General features: G+C 45.2%; 1 protein-coding gene across 7 annotated transcripts in view; it reads left to right on the forward strand.

Moving 5' to 3' along the window:
• Positions 1 to 10,870, forward strand: part of TRIM44 (tripartite motif containing 44) — a 106,573-nt gene extending 95,703 nt beyond the window's left edge. For 3 of the 7 annotated variants that reach the window (XR_007357028.2, XM_048852372.2, XM_048852376.2), the window contains one exon: positions 2,855 to 10,870. Coding sequence is in view for 3 of the 7 variants with exons in the window: in XM_048852372.2 (XP_048708329.2) it covers positions 2,855 to 2,912 (58 nt within the window). In the remaining 4 variants the exon portion in view is untranslated. The other 4 variants (XR_007357029.2, XM_075129518.1, XM_075129517.1 and 1 more) reach the window with 4 other exon arrangements.
• Positions 10,871 to 18,032: the final 7,162 nt, after the last annotated feature.

Genomic DNA, 18,032 nt, shown 5'->3' on the forward strand with positions numbered 1-18,032 from the left:
TTATTTTTCCAGGGTCTCACTGTTTCCAGCTTGCTCACAAATACTTCACATAGAGGTTTGCTTGGAATGGCACGAAGGGGGACCGACACTGACGATTTGCTTTCTATGCATGACATGGCTTGCCCTGTCTTCATGAGATCTTTCTTGTTCCTAGAATACACTTGCTTGCCTTAATTTATGGGGCTAGTTTCCCCACCCTCCCATTTGGCTGAGATTTGTTTTGACTTTCTCACTAAGCTCCTTTCTGTGCAGGGGCAAAACCACTAACAATTAATTTAAGTGAAATGAAAATACCGTCCTTGTGCTCAGGTAGGGTCTGGGCTGCTGCAACACACTCCACCTGCTCAGATGCAAAAGGAATCTCATGTTTTGTTCAACAGGAACCCATCTGAAGAGCAGAGCGCCACTTGTGGGAGCTCCAGAGGAACTCTGCTCCCATCAGTGTAGTTTGAAAGATGTGGACTACAAGAGTGATGGCATGTGAACTAAGGAAAGGAAAGAAAAGAAATGACTCACTAGATCAGACCAAATATCCACCTAGTCCCCTCTCCCGACAGCAGGTAGTTCCAGATGCTTCAGAAAATGACATAACTTCTCCGCTCCCCTTGTTCAACAGTGGCTATTAATAATGGAAAATAATCATAATTACTCATAGCATATGAATAAATGTTATCAAAGCTAATGAGGGATACCACCTATTACTAATAAAAAGGAAATTTACCTCATTCTGCGGTAACATTCCAAGGGTTGTGGGGAAGGGCAATTTTTTCCTGACCACTAATTTGTGCTCTGAAGCATGAGGATTGATTGCCCTTGTAACTCACCGTAGCAGGTGTCATTGCAGGTATCATTCTTGTTCATATGTATGTAACATTTGGATTCTTATTGCACCGTTTCAAGTTGAGAAGAAAATTTAAGGCTGCACAAATTGCTCCCCAGAAACATTATTACCCAAGGGACTCAAGGGGAAATCCAGTGTTAAAATCTATGTATCTTGTAGGCCCCTTGCTTCTTAGTGGACTGGATGCATCTTCCTTTAAACCAGTAAAAAAGATTGAGAGCAGTGGAGTCATTTAGTTTCATTTAGTTTTTCACGGTGTTACTGCACGCAATGAGCTCAAAGTCTGAGCGGGACAAAATCTCCAATTTTCTGCCCATCCCCCCGTGGGGAAGATCAGCGATCAGGTCCCAAGCTCTTTTGGCTTGTGATGGGCTGGGAATACTATGATAGACAGTCAGGGGAAGGGGGAAATAGGATTATGTGGCTCTATAGAGAGCCACAGTCCCTGTCTTCAGATGTTAATGTCAAACAGGGGAATGAGCAAAGTAAACTAGTCAGACTACCTAGTGCCCTCCATAAAGGGACTGATGGCTCAGGGGGTTGATAATGGGATTTACTTCAAGGTCCCTGGTTCAAATTCAGCCCAGATCAATAAAGACTAATAGTGGTTATCATCCAGTGACTACTATGTGGCTAATGGAAAAAATGTTTCAGCCTCAGCCCAGCTCCTAGAGAGCAGGTGTCCACATAATAAAAAACTGTCTCCATTGGTAGGTTTGTCTACAATCGTAACAGAGAAGCTATGTGTTGAATAAGCAAGACACTGAACTTCCTTCTCATCCCTTGAGGTGGCTCAGTCAGGACTGAGGCACATTAATAGAGCTTGTACACAGTAGCGCTTACTCCGGTATAACTTAAGTCGCTCAAGGTGTGGAAAAGCCACCCCCCTTCCCTCCCCCCGCCTGTGCCGTATCTGCTTTGTGGATGGATGGATGGATAGATCAACTCCGTCTCCGAAGCTGTCACTCTTGCATTTCCAGCTAGCACTAGATTATCTTAAACTAGATGAACAAGCCCTTTGGGATGTCAGTTGTTTCAAGAGCATCCTTTTGAAGTTAAAGGTCCCGGAAATCTATTTTTGGTGGAACCACTGGTACAGCCATATACATTATGAGTTAACGTTTTAAACTCTGTCCAGTGTCAGTTGCATGCAGCTGAGCTGGTATTTGTCTCCTCTTATTAAAAAGTTTAGGCGGGGTAGAAGAGCAGTCGTGTAATACTTTACTTATCACGTACAGAAAATGTAATCTGGCCCCTAGAATCTTCACTGCATCTGTATTTGTCATTAGTGGTCCCAGCGATTTTACTAGTAATGAAATAGAAAGAGCACAAGTAAGAAAGAAACTAGACAGAAAGTGTGACTCTTGATCCAAACCGATGGAGGTGGATTCAAAGAGCTGATGATTGTGTGGGCTGATGATCTCTGAGGGAGGAAGAGATAGGAGAATGTGTTCTAAATGTGACTTATGGTAAGTGGACAGGTCATGGGATATAGAGACTTTGTAAGCTCTTCACTTGCAATGTAGCCTAAGTCCTAGATACTAAAATTTGTTACCAGCTAATGACTGTTCATTGGTCTATGTGCAGTGAGTTGGAGAATCTCAATCCAAGTTCTCCTATGGACAGGTGTCCACGTCACAAACTTGGCCCCACTATAACCTAACTGCCCCCCTTGTTGGCAATCTCCATAGAGTGCCCAAGGATTGAATACGTGATATTCTCTCCTCCATGACCTGGTCGTCCAGAATCCCGTTGAGACATGCCAATGGTGAGAAGTTGGCCAAATCAGACACCTGAAAGGTGTATAGTCATCTGGAAAGGTTGAGCACCACTGCTCTAAATGACAGAAGGAGAAAATGTTCAGGGTTTGATTGTGTTTAATTCATGTAGGCTCTTACATTCGAGCTGGGGAGACCTATTCATCATCATGAGCCATACATTTTCCACCTGTAGATCACCTGCCATTTCCCTGCTGTTCCCTTACTAACAGGAAAATCTGCTTTTGCTTCACAGAAGGATCCTCTCCACACAGACTCCATGTGATGCTGAGCATGCAAGAAGAGGGTCTTAAGTCACACAACTGCAGCAGAAGCAGCAGCAACCGTTTCCTCCCTTTACTTTGCTGTGTCTTTGGTTCTCCTAGATAAAAATATGATCCTTCCACGCACCTGTCCTTTGGGAACACACTTACTGTCACGCCTAGCGACATATTTCCCGAGCCGCCTTTTCTTAGGAGGACAAATATCCTGCAAAGATATGACACTGGGGAACCAGTAATTAAAATGAAGAATGCAGTACAGTAGAAAGTAGAAATATGAGTCTAAAAGCCACACTGGAGTTTTTACTGATGGGGGTTATTGAGGACTTCAGTTTAATAATTCAGTGCAGCTAAGATTAATAAATGATATGAGGTGGAAATGGTCTTTCAAGAAGAAGGATTGGAGTGGTATGTTAACAGTTTAATTTAGTGTGTTCTGAAAAATGCTGCATGAAACCCTGTATAATAACTGAGCACAGTCCTAAGATTTCAGAGCCTTTGTAGGGGGGGAGAATGTGTATCATGAATGATATTTATGCCTCATGAGTGAGGCTGTCTGAGCACAGGCTAGAGAGTCAGGGATCCCAGCTCTGACACTGGCTTCCCGTTGGGCTTCCAGCAAGTCTCTTCATCTCTCTATCTCAGTCTCTCCACCTGGAGCATGGCATTGGCTTTCATTTTCCAGGACCAAGGGCTGCCACAGGGAACTCCCATAAAGCGCTCATCTTCAGGTTTCCCACTTGTAGCAAATCACAGCCCCTGAGCACTTGATATATTGTCATTCCCTTCCACCCTTTCTACCCTCTTTGCTCCATCTGTCTGTAATGTCAATGAATTCCAGCCCTGCTTAATGAAAGGGCTTCAGGAGACATAGATAGAGGTCTATGCAGCTTAGAGGCTCATCCTGCCATCACATACTACAGGTCATTGGCCCAGATCTACAAAGGGACTTAGGTGCCTAAATACTTAAGCATTAGGCCAGGGGTTTGGGGGGAACAGTCGCCTGGTGGATACGGTATCCAGCAGGGAGATGGGAGACCCAGAATCTAGTCCCCCTGCTCCAGTGAACTTTTAACTTATACAAAGTGGAACAGGTTCAACAGGAGAGATTACAAGAGCCCCTTCCCTCCCCATTAGACTATTCCATAGCTCAGTGGTTAGAGCACTCTCCCGAGAAGTGGTTGTCCATGTTCAAATCTTTTCACCCCCACAGGCCAAGGAAGAAATTGAACCTGTCTCCCCCACATCCCAGGTGAGTGCTCTAACCATTGAGCTAAAAGTTATAAGGGAGCTACATCCTTTGGGAACAATGAAACTGTCATCCAGTATGGGGAGGCTCGTGAGAAGAGTGAAGAGATCCTTCTGAGGAGCTGTGAGCTCACTCCTGTGAAAGATAAGAATACCTACTAACCATGCCTCATTCACGTCCCTGATTCATCGAGGTACTTTTAAGCAGTGAGCGGTCCCTTGACTTCCTCCTCCTCCTCCTCCATGTTCTCCCATTCCTCACTCCAGATGACTCTTGGCCAGTGTTAAATTGATTAGTTGATTACCTTGCTACTGTAGAGAAGATTTGGGGAAAATCTTATTTCCTGGCCATGCTTCAGATCTTTGTATATATTACAGCCATATTGCTGGGGTACAAGTGGTCTAATGAATTTACTGTCAGGGATGTGGGATGTCAGAGTGTGCATGCACATGTTACCCTGGCCGTCTCAAACGTGCACATATATTCTCCAGGTACCTCTTGCGCTATCATACATTTAGTTTATGCCACTCAGTTTGTTTAGTTTTGACTTAAAAACAAACAAACCAAAAAAACTTCTGCTTTCATTTTTCTATTTTTTTCCATTTTTTCCATTAATTTCATTAATTATTATTGAAGAACTGGGCCAAGTTCACTCTGATGTAAGCCCATCCAATTCCACTGAAGCCAGTGGAGTAATCCTGCTTACAGTAGTGGTGAATTGGGCTCCGTGAGTTCAATGGTATAGATGGAATTTAGTGACTTCCTAAGGTGCCGTATAATGTATCAGTTTCTAGAATAGCTTGAAATTGAATATCAAGGTTTGGGAAACACCTTGGGTTACTCATAGGTACACAAATAGCAACATCAGTGGAACCAGGCATGTGAATAAGGGAAGCAAATGTGGCCCTGAATCTCTAAACAACAGGCTCCACCCACTAAACAGGATTGTCACAAATCTCAGAAGTTGCACAGGATTGTTTTTATTTAATTTTTTTTTTTAAACAGCTCCCGGTGGGAGGTTGTTTTTTTCTCCTCAGCAGCACAGGGTTTTGCAGGCTACACCATTTAGATAGATTTCAAGGGAAACCGATATTTTAGTCACTGAGTGAAACATTTTTACTTCCTAAAATTAAAAAAAAAAAATCACAATTTGCATAAAAATAAAGACCATCATTCAGAAACCTGTTATACGAAACTCAATAATCCAGACAGAAAGAGGTACTGCAGTATATTTTTGGAAAGGTTTCTGGTCTCTTTTGCAGTCTCATGCTGTCTAGGACACCTGGTAAAAACTTGAAGCAGGGAGAGCATTAAATACAGAGCAATGGCTTGTACAGAATGACCCGTGATTTCTGTTTTATACATTTGATCAATTTAAATCCTGTGATATTTCCCATGATTGCTCCAGCAGCTTTCCATAAACTACACAGTGCCATGTTAGTCCTTCAGCATAAGAATTACATTGTTCCCATATTATTCTTAAACCATACTGTGTAAGGGCAGATGTATTATTCAGATTGGATTGAATTATGTTTTGATTTGACACGTGCTGCAGTACTCACAGAAATACCAAGTAAGCCTTTATCAGGGGAGCAGGTAACAGCTTCTGTAATGAATCAGGAGCTGAATAAGGGTGACTGGTTGCTATCCAAACAGAAGCAAAAGTTCCTATTTAGCATGGCTCATTAAAATGATGGTGCACCCAAGTGGGTAATAGCAGCAGCAGAAGAGATATCCTGTAAGTATCAGGGCATTGATACAACTACACTGGGAGGAAATAGCTGAAATGACATTTAATTCCCACTGCTTTGCTCCCTAAACTCCCTGTGTTTTAAACGAATGCCTTTGCCACTGGGTTGCAAAGATGGACAAATCAAAGTACTTTGTGGACATTAATTAATCCTCATAACCTCCCTGTGAGATAAATGATTCTTATCCGTATTTGACAGGTCAGGAAACTGAAGCATTAAACAGCTAAGTGACTTGGCCAAGGTCCCTCAGTGACAAAGCAGGGAATAAAACCCAAAGCTCCTGATTCCGTCTCATTTTCTAACTACTACCCAACAAGATCCTTCTTGTGTGATTCTCTTTCCTGCTGTTCGCGTTAATAGGAATCTTGCTGTATCCTGCCCTGAATGGGTAGTAGTTAATGTTTGATGTAGTGTTTAGAAAAAACACACAGCATCTAGGCCAAAGGATTAAAAATATGAAACTCATGGACATACTGGAAACTCAGCTGCTGTTACTATGAAGCACTCTTGACCCTCCAGATGGTGCTGTATATTTTTACATAGACATAAGTCTTCTCCATACTCTTGTACCATTGAAGCCTTAAATATAGTTGCAGGTATTTTTCTCCAACCAAGGAAAGCCTGGCTCCTATTTTTGCTGAAATGCATAAAGCTGAAAGACACTCCTATCAGTAAGGCTACTTATATAAAATTCCCTTTGCTGCAGTTCCTGCAACAGAAACATTGTATTATAATGGAGATTTCAACTCCTGTGTTGCACAGCTCTTGGGCAAATTTGTCTTCCTCATTTAGCTTTGGGTCCCATGAAGGAGGATGATGGGAATGCCAATTAATCTCCATAAAAGCCACAAATCAAGCCCTGTCATAACTAAAGAGCGCTCAATGTGGTGTCATCATTACTTACCTCTGGGTGAACATGAGAAGCAGGGCGCTCAATCTGGGCCTAATTGCAAGTGTCACAAATTACTTGTAGTTGAGAGATTGGCTCATTAGTTGAGAGCCTTTTGCACTGGGAGGCCCAGAAATTCTGATGCAATGTGGCACTGCAGGAATGGAGTGGGAAGAAAACATGCTTCTGAATCAGCAGAAATCACAAACATTAGGACCTCTCTTCATGTCTCGCTGTGCCACTCTGATGGTTAGCTAAAAGAGAAGAGGATTCCCTGGGTAGAGCCTTCTCTACTACAGTCCAGATTCCACAATCTATCTTTATTTAGGCCCTGATTCTGCAAAGCTCTTCAGCATGTACTTGAGGTTAAGCACAGGCTTAAGTCCCATTGAAGCTAATCATGTATTTAAGTGCTTTATGTAGAAACTACCACTGATTAATAACTGCTCTTGTTCAGTTGCCAAATGTTCATCACACAAGCCACAAGGGAAAGCTATTACATATGACTGCCTCTGGGCTTATTGAAAATTAATACAGTTTGCAGTTTCTCCATGAAAAATGGCATGGCTATTTTTTTTTCCCTTTCCAGATCTTTGATCAGTCAAATCGGTTTCCATGCATTTACTTTTGAGGAGGAGGCATGCTTTGAGTATGCACCTGGAAGTCAGGAATTTGAGTTCTAATTCCAACTTTGGCCTTAGGCACAGCATGTAACACTCTGTGCCTCAGTTTCCAAATCTGTAAAATGGGGTTAATGATACAAGGGTGTGGTGAGGATTAACTAAATTCTGTTCAAGTCCTTTCAAGAGGGATAACTACTGTATGTAAATATTTGGTTTGCTTTTTGCTACCTAAGTCTTTTCCTTTCTTCAGTCTCTTTAGACGAAAATCATACATGCCACAGGCTCCACAGAGTGAAGCTAATTTTTTCATAATATTATTGTTTTAAAATCCTAAATTATGCCCAGTGGCTGTTATTTTAATATAGTCCCAGGTTAATTGGACTGGAACCATATGTATATTTGGCAACAAAGTATAACTAAAATGTTCTCTCTTTAGTTATTGAGAAAATAATCTGCTGAATGCAAAGAGTCATAACTATGGTCCCTGTCCTACAATCAGTTCTGTACAGGTGGACCTCAGTTCCCATGCTGACCCCTTTTGATGCCAGTTGATTTACATGCACAAGCAGGGATCCACACTACTTGATCCATTTGCAGGACTGGGCTCAAATCGTGAAGTCCGGCCTTGCTTTTCTCAGTCCTTTTTCAGGCAAACATTATCAAAGGGGACTTGCCTGAAGCAAGACTACATTTGTGGGTGAGGACTTCAGGACTTTGAACTTTGGTGAGGGCAGATAGGTGCCTCAATGGGAATTAAGTACCTAGGTGCTTTTGAAATTCCCACTAGGCACCGAAGTGCGCCTTTATGTACCTAAATGCCTTTAAAAATCTGGCCCCTATGCAACTCACATATACAGTGTTCATTGGGGGGGGAAAAGAGAATTACATCCACACACAGGGTCGAAAGGGACCTATCTGCATCTTTAGGCACTTGGGCACCTAACTCCTGTTGGTTTCAGTAGGCATTAGGAACCTAAATACCCTTCAGGATCTGTGTCTTAGGGTATGTCTACACTACAAAATTAGGTCAAATTTATAGAAGTCTGTTTTCTAGAAAGCGTTCTTATATAGTTGATTGTGTGTGTCCCCACACAAATGCTCTAAGTGCATGTAGTCGGCGGAGTGTATCCACAGTACCGAGGCAACCATCAACTTCCGGAGCGTTGTACTGTGGGTAGCTATCGAACAGTTCCTGCAGTCTCCGCCGCCCATTTGAATTCTGGGTAGAAATCCCAGTGCCTGATGGGGCTAAAACATTGTCGCGGGTGGTTCTGGTTACATATCGTCAGGCCCCCGTTCCTTCCCTCCCTCCCTCCGTGAAAGCAAGGGCAGATAATCGTTTTGCGCCTTTTTTCTTGAGTTACCTGTGCAGACGCCATACCACAGCAAGCATGGATCCCGCTCAGCTAACCGTCACTGTATGTCTCCTGGGTGCTGGCAGACGTGGTACTGCATTGCTACACAGCAGCAGTTTATTGACAGCAGACAGTGCAGTATGACTGGTAGTCATCATTGACGTAGTCCTGGGTGCTCTTTTAACCGGGCACCTAGGCAAACATGGGAGTGACTCAGCCAGGTCATTTCCCTTGTTTCGGCTCATGGCGATTGAGTCCTACCGGCAGTGCACTGTCTTAATCAGCAGCCAGCAGAAGATGATGGCCAGTAGTCATACTGCACCGTCTTCTGCCGAGCACCCAGGAGATGATGACGGCTAGCGGTCGTACTGCACAGTCTGCTGCCAGCAAGATGTATAAAGATAGATGGAGTGGCTCAAAAGAAGAAATAGACCAGATTTGTTTTGTATTCATTTTCTCCTCCCTCCCTCCCTCTGTGAAATCAACGGCCTGCTAAACCCAGTTTTGAATTCTATCCTTGAGATTTTGAGTTCTGTCCTTGAGGGGGCCATTCAGTTTCTCGCAAAGCCACCCCTTTGTTGATTTTAATTCCCTGTAAGCCAATCCTGTAAGCCATGTCGTCAGTCGCCCCTCCCTCCGTCAGGGCAATGGCAGACAATCGTTCCATGCTTTTTTTCTGTGCAGACGCCATACCACGGCAAGCATGGAGCCTGCTCAGATCACTTTGGCAATTAGGAGCACATTAAACACCACACGCATTATCCAGCAGTATATGCAGCACCAGAATCTGGCAAAGCGATACCAGGCGAGTAGGCAACATCAGCACAGTGACGAGAGTGATGAGGACATGAACACAGACTTCTCTCAAAGCACGGGCCCTGGTAACGTGGGCATCATGGTGCTAATGGGGCAGGCTCATGTGGTGGAACGCTGATTCTGGGCCTGAGAAATAGGCACAGACTGGTGGGACCGCACAGTATTGCAGGTCTGGGACGATTCCCAGTGGCTGCGAAACTTTCACATGCGTAAGGGCACTTTCATGGAACTTTGTGACTTGCTTTCCCCTGCCCTGAAGTGCATGAATACCAAGATGAGAGCAGCCCTCACAGTTGAGAAGCAAGTGGCAATAGCCCTGTGGAAGCTTGCAACGCCAAACAGCTACCGGTCAGTCGGGAATCAGTTTGGAACGGGCAAATCTACTGTGGGGGCTGCTGTGATGCAAGTAGCCAACGCAATCAAAGATCTGCTGATATCAAGGGTAGTGACCCTGGGAAATGTGCAGGTCATAGTGGATGGCTTTGCTGCAATGGGATTCCCTAACTGTGGTGGGGCCATAGACGGAACCCATATCCCTGTCTTGGCACCGGAGCACCAAGCCAGCGAGTACATAAACCGCAAGGGGTACTTTTCAATAGTGCTGCAAGCACTGGTGGATCACAAGGGACGTTTCACCAACATCAACGTGGGATGGCCGGGAAAGGTACATGACGCTCGCATCTTCAGGAACTCTGGTCTGTTTCAAAAACTGCAGGAAGGAACTTTCTTCCCAGACCAGAAAATAACCATTGGGGATGTTGAAATGCCTATAGTTATTCTTGGGAACCCAGCCTACCCCTTAATGCCATGGCTCATGAAGCCGTACACAGGCAGCCTGGACAGTAGTCAGGAGCTGTTCAACTACAGGCTGAGCAAGAGCAGAATGGTGGTAGAATGTGCATTTGGATGTTTAAAAGTGTGCTGGCGCAGTTTACTGACTCGGTCAGACCTCAGCGAAACCAATATTCCCACTGTTATTACTGCTTGCTGTGTGCTCCACAATATCTGTGAGAGTAAGGGGGAGACGTTTATGGCGGGGTGGGAGGTTGAGGCAAATCGCCTGGCTGCTGGTTACGCACAGCCAGACACCAGGGCGGTTAGAAGAGCACAGGAGGGCGTGGTACGCATCAGAGAAGCTTTGAAAACCAGTTTCATGACTGACCAGGCTAGGGTGTGAAAGTTCTGTTTGTTTCTCCTTGATGAAACCCTCCGCCCCTTGGTTCACTCTACTTTCCTGTAAGCTAACCACCCTCCCCTCCTCCCTTCGATCACTGCTTGCAGAGGCAATAAAGTCATTGTTGCTTCACATTCATGCATTCTTTATTAATTCATCGCACAAATAGGGGGATAACTACCAAGGTAGCCCAGGAGGGGTGGTGGAGGAGGGAAGGACAAGGCCGCACAGCACTTCAAAAGTTTAAAACTTTAAAATTTATTGAATGCGAGCCTTCTGTTGCTTGGGCAATCCTCTGGGGTGGAGTGGCAGGGTGGACGGAGGCCCCCCCACCGCGTTCTTGGGCGTCGGGGTGAGGAGGCTTTGGAACTTGGGGAGGAGGACAGTTGGTTACACAGGGGCTGTAGCGGCGGTCTGTGCTCCAGCTGCCTTTCCTGCAGCTCAACCATACACTGGAGCATATTAGTTTGATCCTCCAGCAGCCTCAGCATTGAATCCTGCCTCCTCTCATCACGCTGCCGCCACCTTTCAGCTTCAGCCCTCTCTTCAGCCCACCACCTCTCCTCCCGGTCATTTTGTGCTTTCCTGCACTCTGACATTGTCTGCCTCCACACATTCATCTGTGCTCTCAGTGTGGGAGGACAAAATGAGCTCAGAGAACATTTCATCGCGAGTGCGTTTTTTCCACCTTCTAATCTTTGCTAGCCTCTGGGAAGGAGAAGATCCTGTGATCCTTGAAACACATGCAGCTGGTGGAGAAAAAAAAAAGGGACAGTGGTATTTAAAAAGACACATTTTATGGAACAATGGGTACACTCTTTCATGATAAACCTCGCTGTTAACATTACATACATAGCACATGTGCTTTCGTTCCAAGATCGCATTTTGCCTCCCCCCACCATGTGGATAGCCCCTCCACCCTCCGTGCCTTCCCCCTCTCCACCCCCCGTGGCTAATGGCGGGGACCATTTCTGTTCAGCCACAGGCAAACAGCCCAGCAGGAACGGGCACCTCTGAGTGTCCCCTTAAGAAAAACACCCTATTTCAACCAGGTGACCATGAATGATATCACTCTCCTGAGGATAACACAGAGAGATAAAGAAAGGATGATGTTTGAATGCCAGCAAACATACACTGCAATGCTTTGTTCTACAATGATTCCCAAGTACGTGCTACTGGACTGGAGTGGTAAAGTGTCCTGCCATGGTGGATGGAATAAGGTTGCCCTCCCCAGAAACCTTTTGCAAAGGCTTTGGGAGTACATCCAGTAGAGCCGTGAATGCCAGGGCAAATTAATCCTTTCACATGCTTGCTTTTAAACCATGTATAGTATTTTAAAAGGTACGCTCACGAGAGGTCCCTTCTTCACCTGGCCGGTCTGGGAGGCAGCCTTGGGTGGGTTCGGGGGGTACTGGCTCCAAGTCCAGGGTGAGAAACAGTTCCTGGCTGTCGGGAAAACTGGTTTCTCCGCTTGCTTGCTGTGAGCTATCTACAACCTCATCATCATCATCTTCCTCGTCCCCAAAACCTGCTTCCGTGTTGCCTCCATCTCCATTGAAGGAGTCAAACAACATGGCTGGGGTAGTGGTGGCTGAACCCCCTAAAATGGCATGCAGCTCATCATAGAAGCGGCATGTTTGGGGCTCTGACCCGGAGCGGCCGTTTGCCTCTCTGGTTTTCTGGTAGGCTTGCCTCAGCTCCTTAAGTTTCACGCGACACTGCTTCGGATCCCTGTTATGGCCTCTGTCCTTCATGCCCTGGGAGATTTTGACAAAGGTTTTGGCATTTCGAAAACTGGAACATAGTTCTGATAGCACGGATTCCTCTCCCCATACAGCGATCAGATCCCGTACCTCTCATTCGGTCCATGCTGGAGCTCTTTTGCAATTCTGGGACTCCATCATGGTCACCTCTGCTGATGAGCTCTGCATTGTTACCTGCAGCTTGCCACTCTGGCCAAACAGGAAATTGAAATTCAAAAGTTTGCGGACCTTTTCCTGTCTACCTAGCCAGTGCATCTGAGCTGAGAGTGCTGTCTAGAGCGGTCACAACGGAGCACTCTGGGATAGCTCCTGGAGGCCAATACCGTCTAATTGCATCCACAGTACCCCAAATTCGACCCAGCAAGGCCAATTTCAGCGCTAATCCCCTTGTCGGGGGTGGAATAAGGAAATTGATTTTAAGAGCCCTTTAAGTCGAAAAAAAGGGCTTCATCATGTGGAGGGGTGCAGGGTTAAATCGATTTAATGCTGCTAAATTCAACCTCAACTCCTAGTTTAGACCAGGGCTTAAATACCTTTGGAAATCTGGCTCTACATCCCTTCTGTGTCTTAGGTTGGGCTGTTAGACTTTAGACCTTGTTAGACTTTAAATATTTAAAACAACCCTCTTTAAAAACAACAATATCTGTAGTATTATATTTCAGTTACAAAGCTTGTTAAAAGGGGGAAGGATTTGCGTTTCCAAACTGGAAAACCAGACTGTATCACATTGGTTTGATTTTTGTTTTCAGGAGAATGCATACATTATTTTAATGTAAAGGACAAATTAAATCCCATCAGCTATTATTGACACCAGCATTATTACAAGGGAAATCATGCAGACTCCGTTTTAGCTTAGGATGAGCTTTGTAATATACATAATTCTTAATGAACTGGAAATATTGCTTTTTTTGCACTTTCTGGGCTGTGTGTCTTGATCCAAGTTCTGTTCTCCATGAGCATTATTTCTTAATGGTTTAAAGTTGCAGATGTTTCTTTGTTTGCCTAGACCAGTCCAACTAAAGAGGAAAAAGTAAGTCTGCAGCCTGAGGAGACTAGGTTGAGACTTTTGGAAGGCAGCAGAGGTAAATGGTGACAGTGAAGCAATGAAGTGGTCAGTCTTAGTTACTGGAATAAGAAAAAGGGATGAAATGCTACTTGAAGTTGATTGAGTCATTAGCAAGCTTTCAATATGACGAAAATGCTACTGCTCCTGTGGCAGCCAGCCCCGCTTGCCTTGTTTATTGCAGTCTAAGTATCGTCGTATGCATCCATAGTAGTTCTATTTCTGTCTGCAGAGAGTGTAACGGTCTCAGCCTGATGCTTTGCAGGCTGAACTTCTTAAAATTCGATTTTACTGGGATGAAAAGTAATAAGCAAGTTATAGATCAGATTTATAAACTCATTTATACAGCAAAGAGCTCGTTCCTGATCTCATTTATACCAATGTAAAGCCAGAGTAACCCCACTGAAGTTGATAGAATTTACACTAGTGTAAATGAGGTGAGAATTTGGCCCAGTATTCTTAGGCTTTCCCCATAAAGCACAGGACATTTTTAGTTCTGCAACACTCAAGCCTCTTTATTCATGTTCCCATCTGCTGATTTGGTTTATGACAACACTAGCAACAGACAGTTTCCCTAGGGCCACATCAAAACTCTTTAAGACATCTGAATCTGAAGATTGGATGAGTGGCGGGAAACGCAGCTGACAATATTCACCCTCTTCTCTTGCAAAGGCCTAGATAATGAAATCTTTAAGCAAAACAAATTGATGCAAAGAAATTCAGAGGTTTCTGGTGGGCTTAGAAACCGTTACAGCAGCCAGCTTCTGGAAGACTGATTTAATTATACCAGTCTAAAGGGGCGCTGATCACTTGACATCTCTCCAGCCCTCAGATAGTCTTGGAACTGGACTGGAGAAATCATTTGAACGCAGTGGTGCTCATTCAGTATCCAATTTACCAGCAATAGGAAAGCATTACAATAGGATTGACATTATAAAATATTCCCTCTCCATGTCCTTTGTGCCAAAATCAGAGACGTAGTTCCCCCATAGACAGCTGTTTGGTTCCTTCCCTCTTATGCTGTGATTTCTGGCTGTTCCCTGTCTGCACTCTTGCAGCAGGTCGTATAGTGATATTTGGAGGGGACTGAAGCGTTGTGAAATATTTTTGCGTGGCAGGAGATGCAGGTGAGTTGACTGGGTAAGAAAGATGTGGAAAAATGCCAAATTGACCAAAGACGCCTGTATAGCCATAGGACAGCAGGAGGAACAGCGATGTAAATCCTCCATGCAGTCCTCCCTCAACTGACCTGCAGGGACTATATGTAGGGGGATTGAGTGTAGTTTACTCTCCAAGACCTGTGCAGTCTTCTGCCGCAACAAGGGCACCAACCATTGCCAGTGGACACTGTTCTCCTAGGAAGTGGATATGGGTCCATGCTCCATGTGCCATGGTGATGAGAGTTGGTATAAAAAACTAGGCATTGGATTATGTAGGAGACTGAATGCTGTCAGATGGTCACCACTGACCTAAGATGGATTTAAAGCATTGCCCTAAAAAGGAGGGGGCTCGATGGACCTGATTCTTAACCACCTTGCACCTTGTGTAGTCCCTTACACCTGAATAGAAGGTATATCATTTGGATGTAGTAGCATTTCATATGCACTTTACACAGGTGTAAATAATCACAGAAATCTGCACAGCAGAGACCCAAGATGCATATCCCTGTTACCATGCAGCCACCATTCTGCCGTTATTTTAACACAGCAGTTCTCAAACTGTGGGTCGAGACCCCATTTTAATGGGGTCACCAGAGCTAGCTTTAGACTTGCTGGGGCCAAAGCCAAAGCCTGACCCTCACTGCCCGGGGCCAAAGCCATAGCCTGAGGGCTTCAGCCCTGGATGATGGGACTCAGGTTATAGGCCCCACGCTTGGGGCTGAAGCCCTTTGGCTTTGGCCCCTGCCTCCAGGGCAGTGGGGTTTGGGCGGGCTCAGGCTTTAGTGCCCCCTGTGGGGTTGTGTAGTAATTTTTGTTGTCAGAAGGGGATCATGGTGCAAGGAAGTTTGAGAACCCTGCCTTTGAAGCAAGCAAGCAGCAAGACACAACAGTCCAAATTGGGGCTTAGCAGCTGCAACATCCAGGAAACTCCACAAACCCTAGGTTAGTGCCTAGACTCCCTACACAATGCATGGGGAGAAACAGGTGCGTGAGAATGAGATCCACAAAAACCAGCATGGTAGGCAGGAAACTACCTAAGAGCAAATACCAACGAGAGGGATGTGCCCTAAGCCCCCACCTCTCTCAGGGAGGGAGGCACTTACCTCTGCACCTCTCCACAGGTGCGATCTCTATTCTGGAGTCAGGCCCATAAGCCATTTCATGCTATAACAGCAGCAGCGTAAACCTAATTCCACACATAACAGCTGAGTAGGCAAGCCTCAGAACCGTAAGCCCAGTGGGTAAAATACTCACTCAGGATGTGGGAGACCCCAGCTTAATTCCCCCACTCTGCCTGATGAGAAGGGATTTGATCCAGGCACTTCCACCTTTCAGGTAAGTCTCCTGCCCACTAGGCTGTGAAATAGTCTGAGGGTGGGGCTCTCTCAGTTTCTCGGGTTGAAGCCATGCCACTTTGTATAAATAAATATACATGTAGCCACAGAAAGAGTGAGACTGATGCTATCGTCCAGTGGTTCGGGCCTACCCATGTTCAAAGCCGTCCTCCACCTTTTCCTCAGGCCAAGGGGGGAACTAACCCAGCATCTTCCATATCCTTGGTTAGCACCTAAGCACTGGGCTAATGATTATAAAGGAGACCACCTTTTTCCTTTCCCCCCAGCCATTTTGTGTGGAGGTAGGCATGCTCACACCTACCATATTGTGCCCCACAAGTCAGATAGGTGGGACAATACCTGTCTTCACCTAGTTTGACAATGGTGCTGGGGTCTAAGCACAAGATAGGCAACTGGACCCCTGCTTTGGGCAGCAGTGCACATGCTCAGAGGCAGAAACTTAGCCACGTAGGGAACTGTTACAAAAAAAATTAGGCCCCAAGTGAGTCTAGGTACCTATAGAATTGGGAGGCAGTAGAGCAGGGGTTTTATGGATCTTACTGGTGCCTAAAACTGGGACTTTGTGGATCTGAGCAACATTTATTCCCCCTTGCAAAGCTTATTTCACTATAGAAACTTCTATCCTGAATCAGCCAATACATCACCTAATCTGACATTCTGTCTCCAATAGAGGCCAGTACTGGAGGTTTCTTCAGAGAACTCATAAAATCCTTCTAAAGGATCCAATGGCACAATGCTATGCCACAAAGGGACATTCTTCCTGACTCCAGCTTGCGCTCATCTTATGCCTTGAAGCATGAGAATTAATTAACCGTATAATTTTATAATAGCCAGGGTAACTACAAATACTGTTCTGAAACATAGAACTCTTCTCTAAAACTTCCTGAGTTCCTCATCTCACATACAGCCCACGTCAACAGGTTCCACAGGTTACAGAAACCAGCTGCTGGGGCTCAAGCCTCCTGCACCTCTTGGGTACCCTGCATGTGGCCTTCCTCATACCTGATCAAGCTCTTCTTGCTTTGCCAGCAGCAAGCAATTCAAACAAAGCACAGATAAAAGGGAAACAACAGAGAAAATAAGAGGGTTGTTCATTCCTCCATTTCTGTTTGCAGCCAAGATGGAAGAGAAAACGAGCTTCTGCCCCTTAGGCAGCCAGAGAAGAAGGAATCCTAGAGAGCCACAAATTCATCACTGTGCAACATCTGCCTTGCAAGGCCTTCGACAAGTTGGGGCATCAGCTCTTGAAGACAACACAGCCAAAGCTGTCAAGAGCTTCTGCTGTAATCATTTTATGGTTCCCTTCCATTCCCTGTGGCAGGGCCAGATTAAGTGCAGCATAAGTCCCAATAACCCTGATGACTGAAAACAAGAATTTTATTCTTGGAGAAGGAAAAACAGAACATCTCACAAGCACTTTAGTGTAATTCTGGCATTGCTGTGTAACCCTCCCCCCCCCATTAACTGAGTTTGAGCTGCTAATTCAGGCTTTATACAGCTAAGCCAGCTGTCCCATCAAGCAAAGCTTCCTTAAAGAAACAGTGACAGCATATTTCAGATCCCTCTGCTCCTTGAGACATCAAGTTCTTTGCTTCCAAAGGCTTTCAGTTTCGGAGTCATTTCCAAAAAATAAACTCCAGGCTCCCACTGGATGCTTTCTTACATAAGAGGACAACCTCAGCATGATCCCAAGAAGTATTTCCCTTACAGTCAAGAAGTAAATAGAAGAGCTTCAAAGCTACTGAAGCAAGAGAGAGAAGCCCTCTCCATTGAGACCCCCAATCATAGCAGGTAAGTGTATTAGCACTGGTGTTCCCAGACACACAGTTACAGAGAACTATAACCCAACCCCTGACAAACAACCCTTCCCACAAACAATGCTTTCCCTCAGCAGCTCTAGCTGTCCCATGGGAAAGGAAGGTAAGGGGAACAGTGAGACCTGGCCCACTCCTGCT

Source organism: Caretta caretta, chromosome 6, assembly GCF_965140235.1.
Source record: "Caretta caretta isolate rCarCar2 chromosome 6, rCarCar1.hap1, whole genome shotgun sequence".
NCBI lineage: Eukaryota > Metazoa > Chordata > Testudines > Cheloniidae > Caretta > Caretta caretta.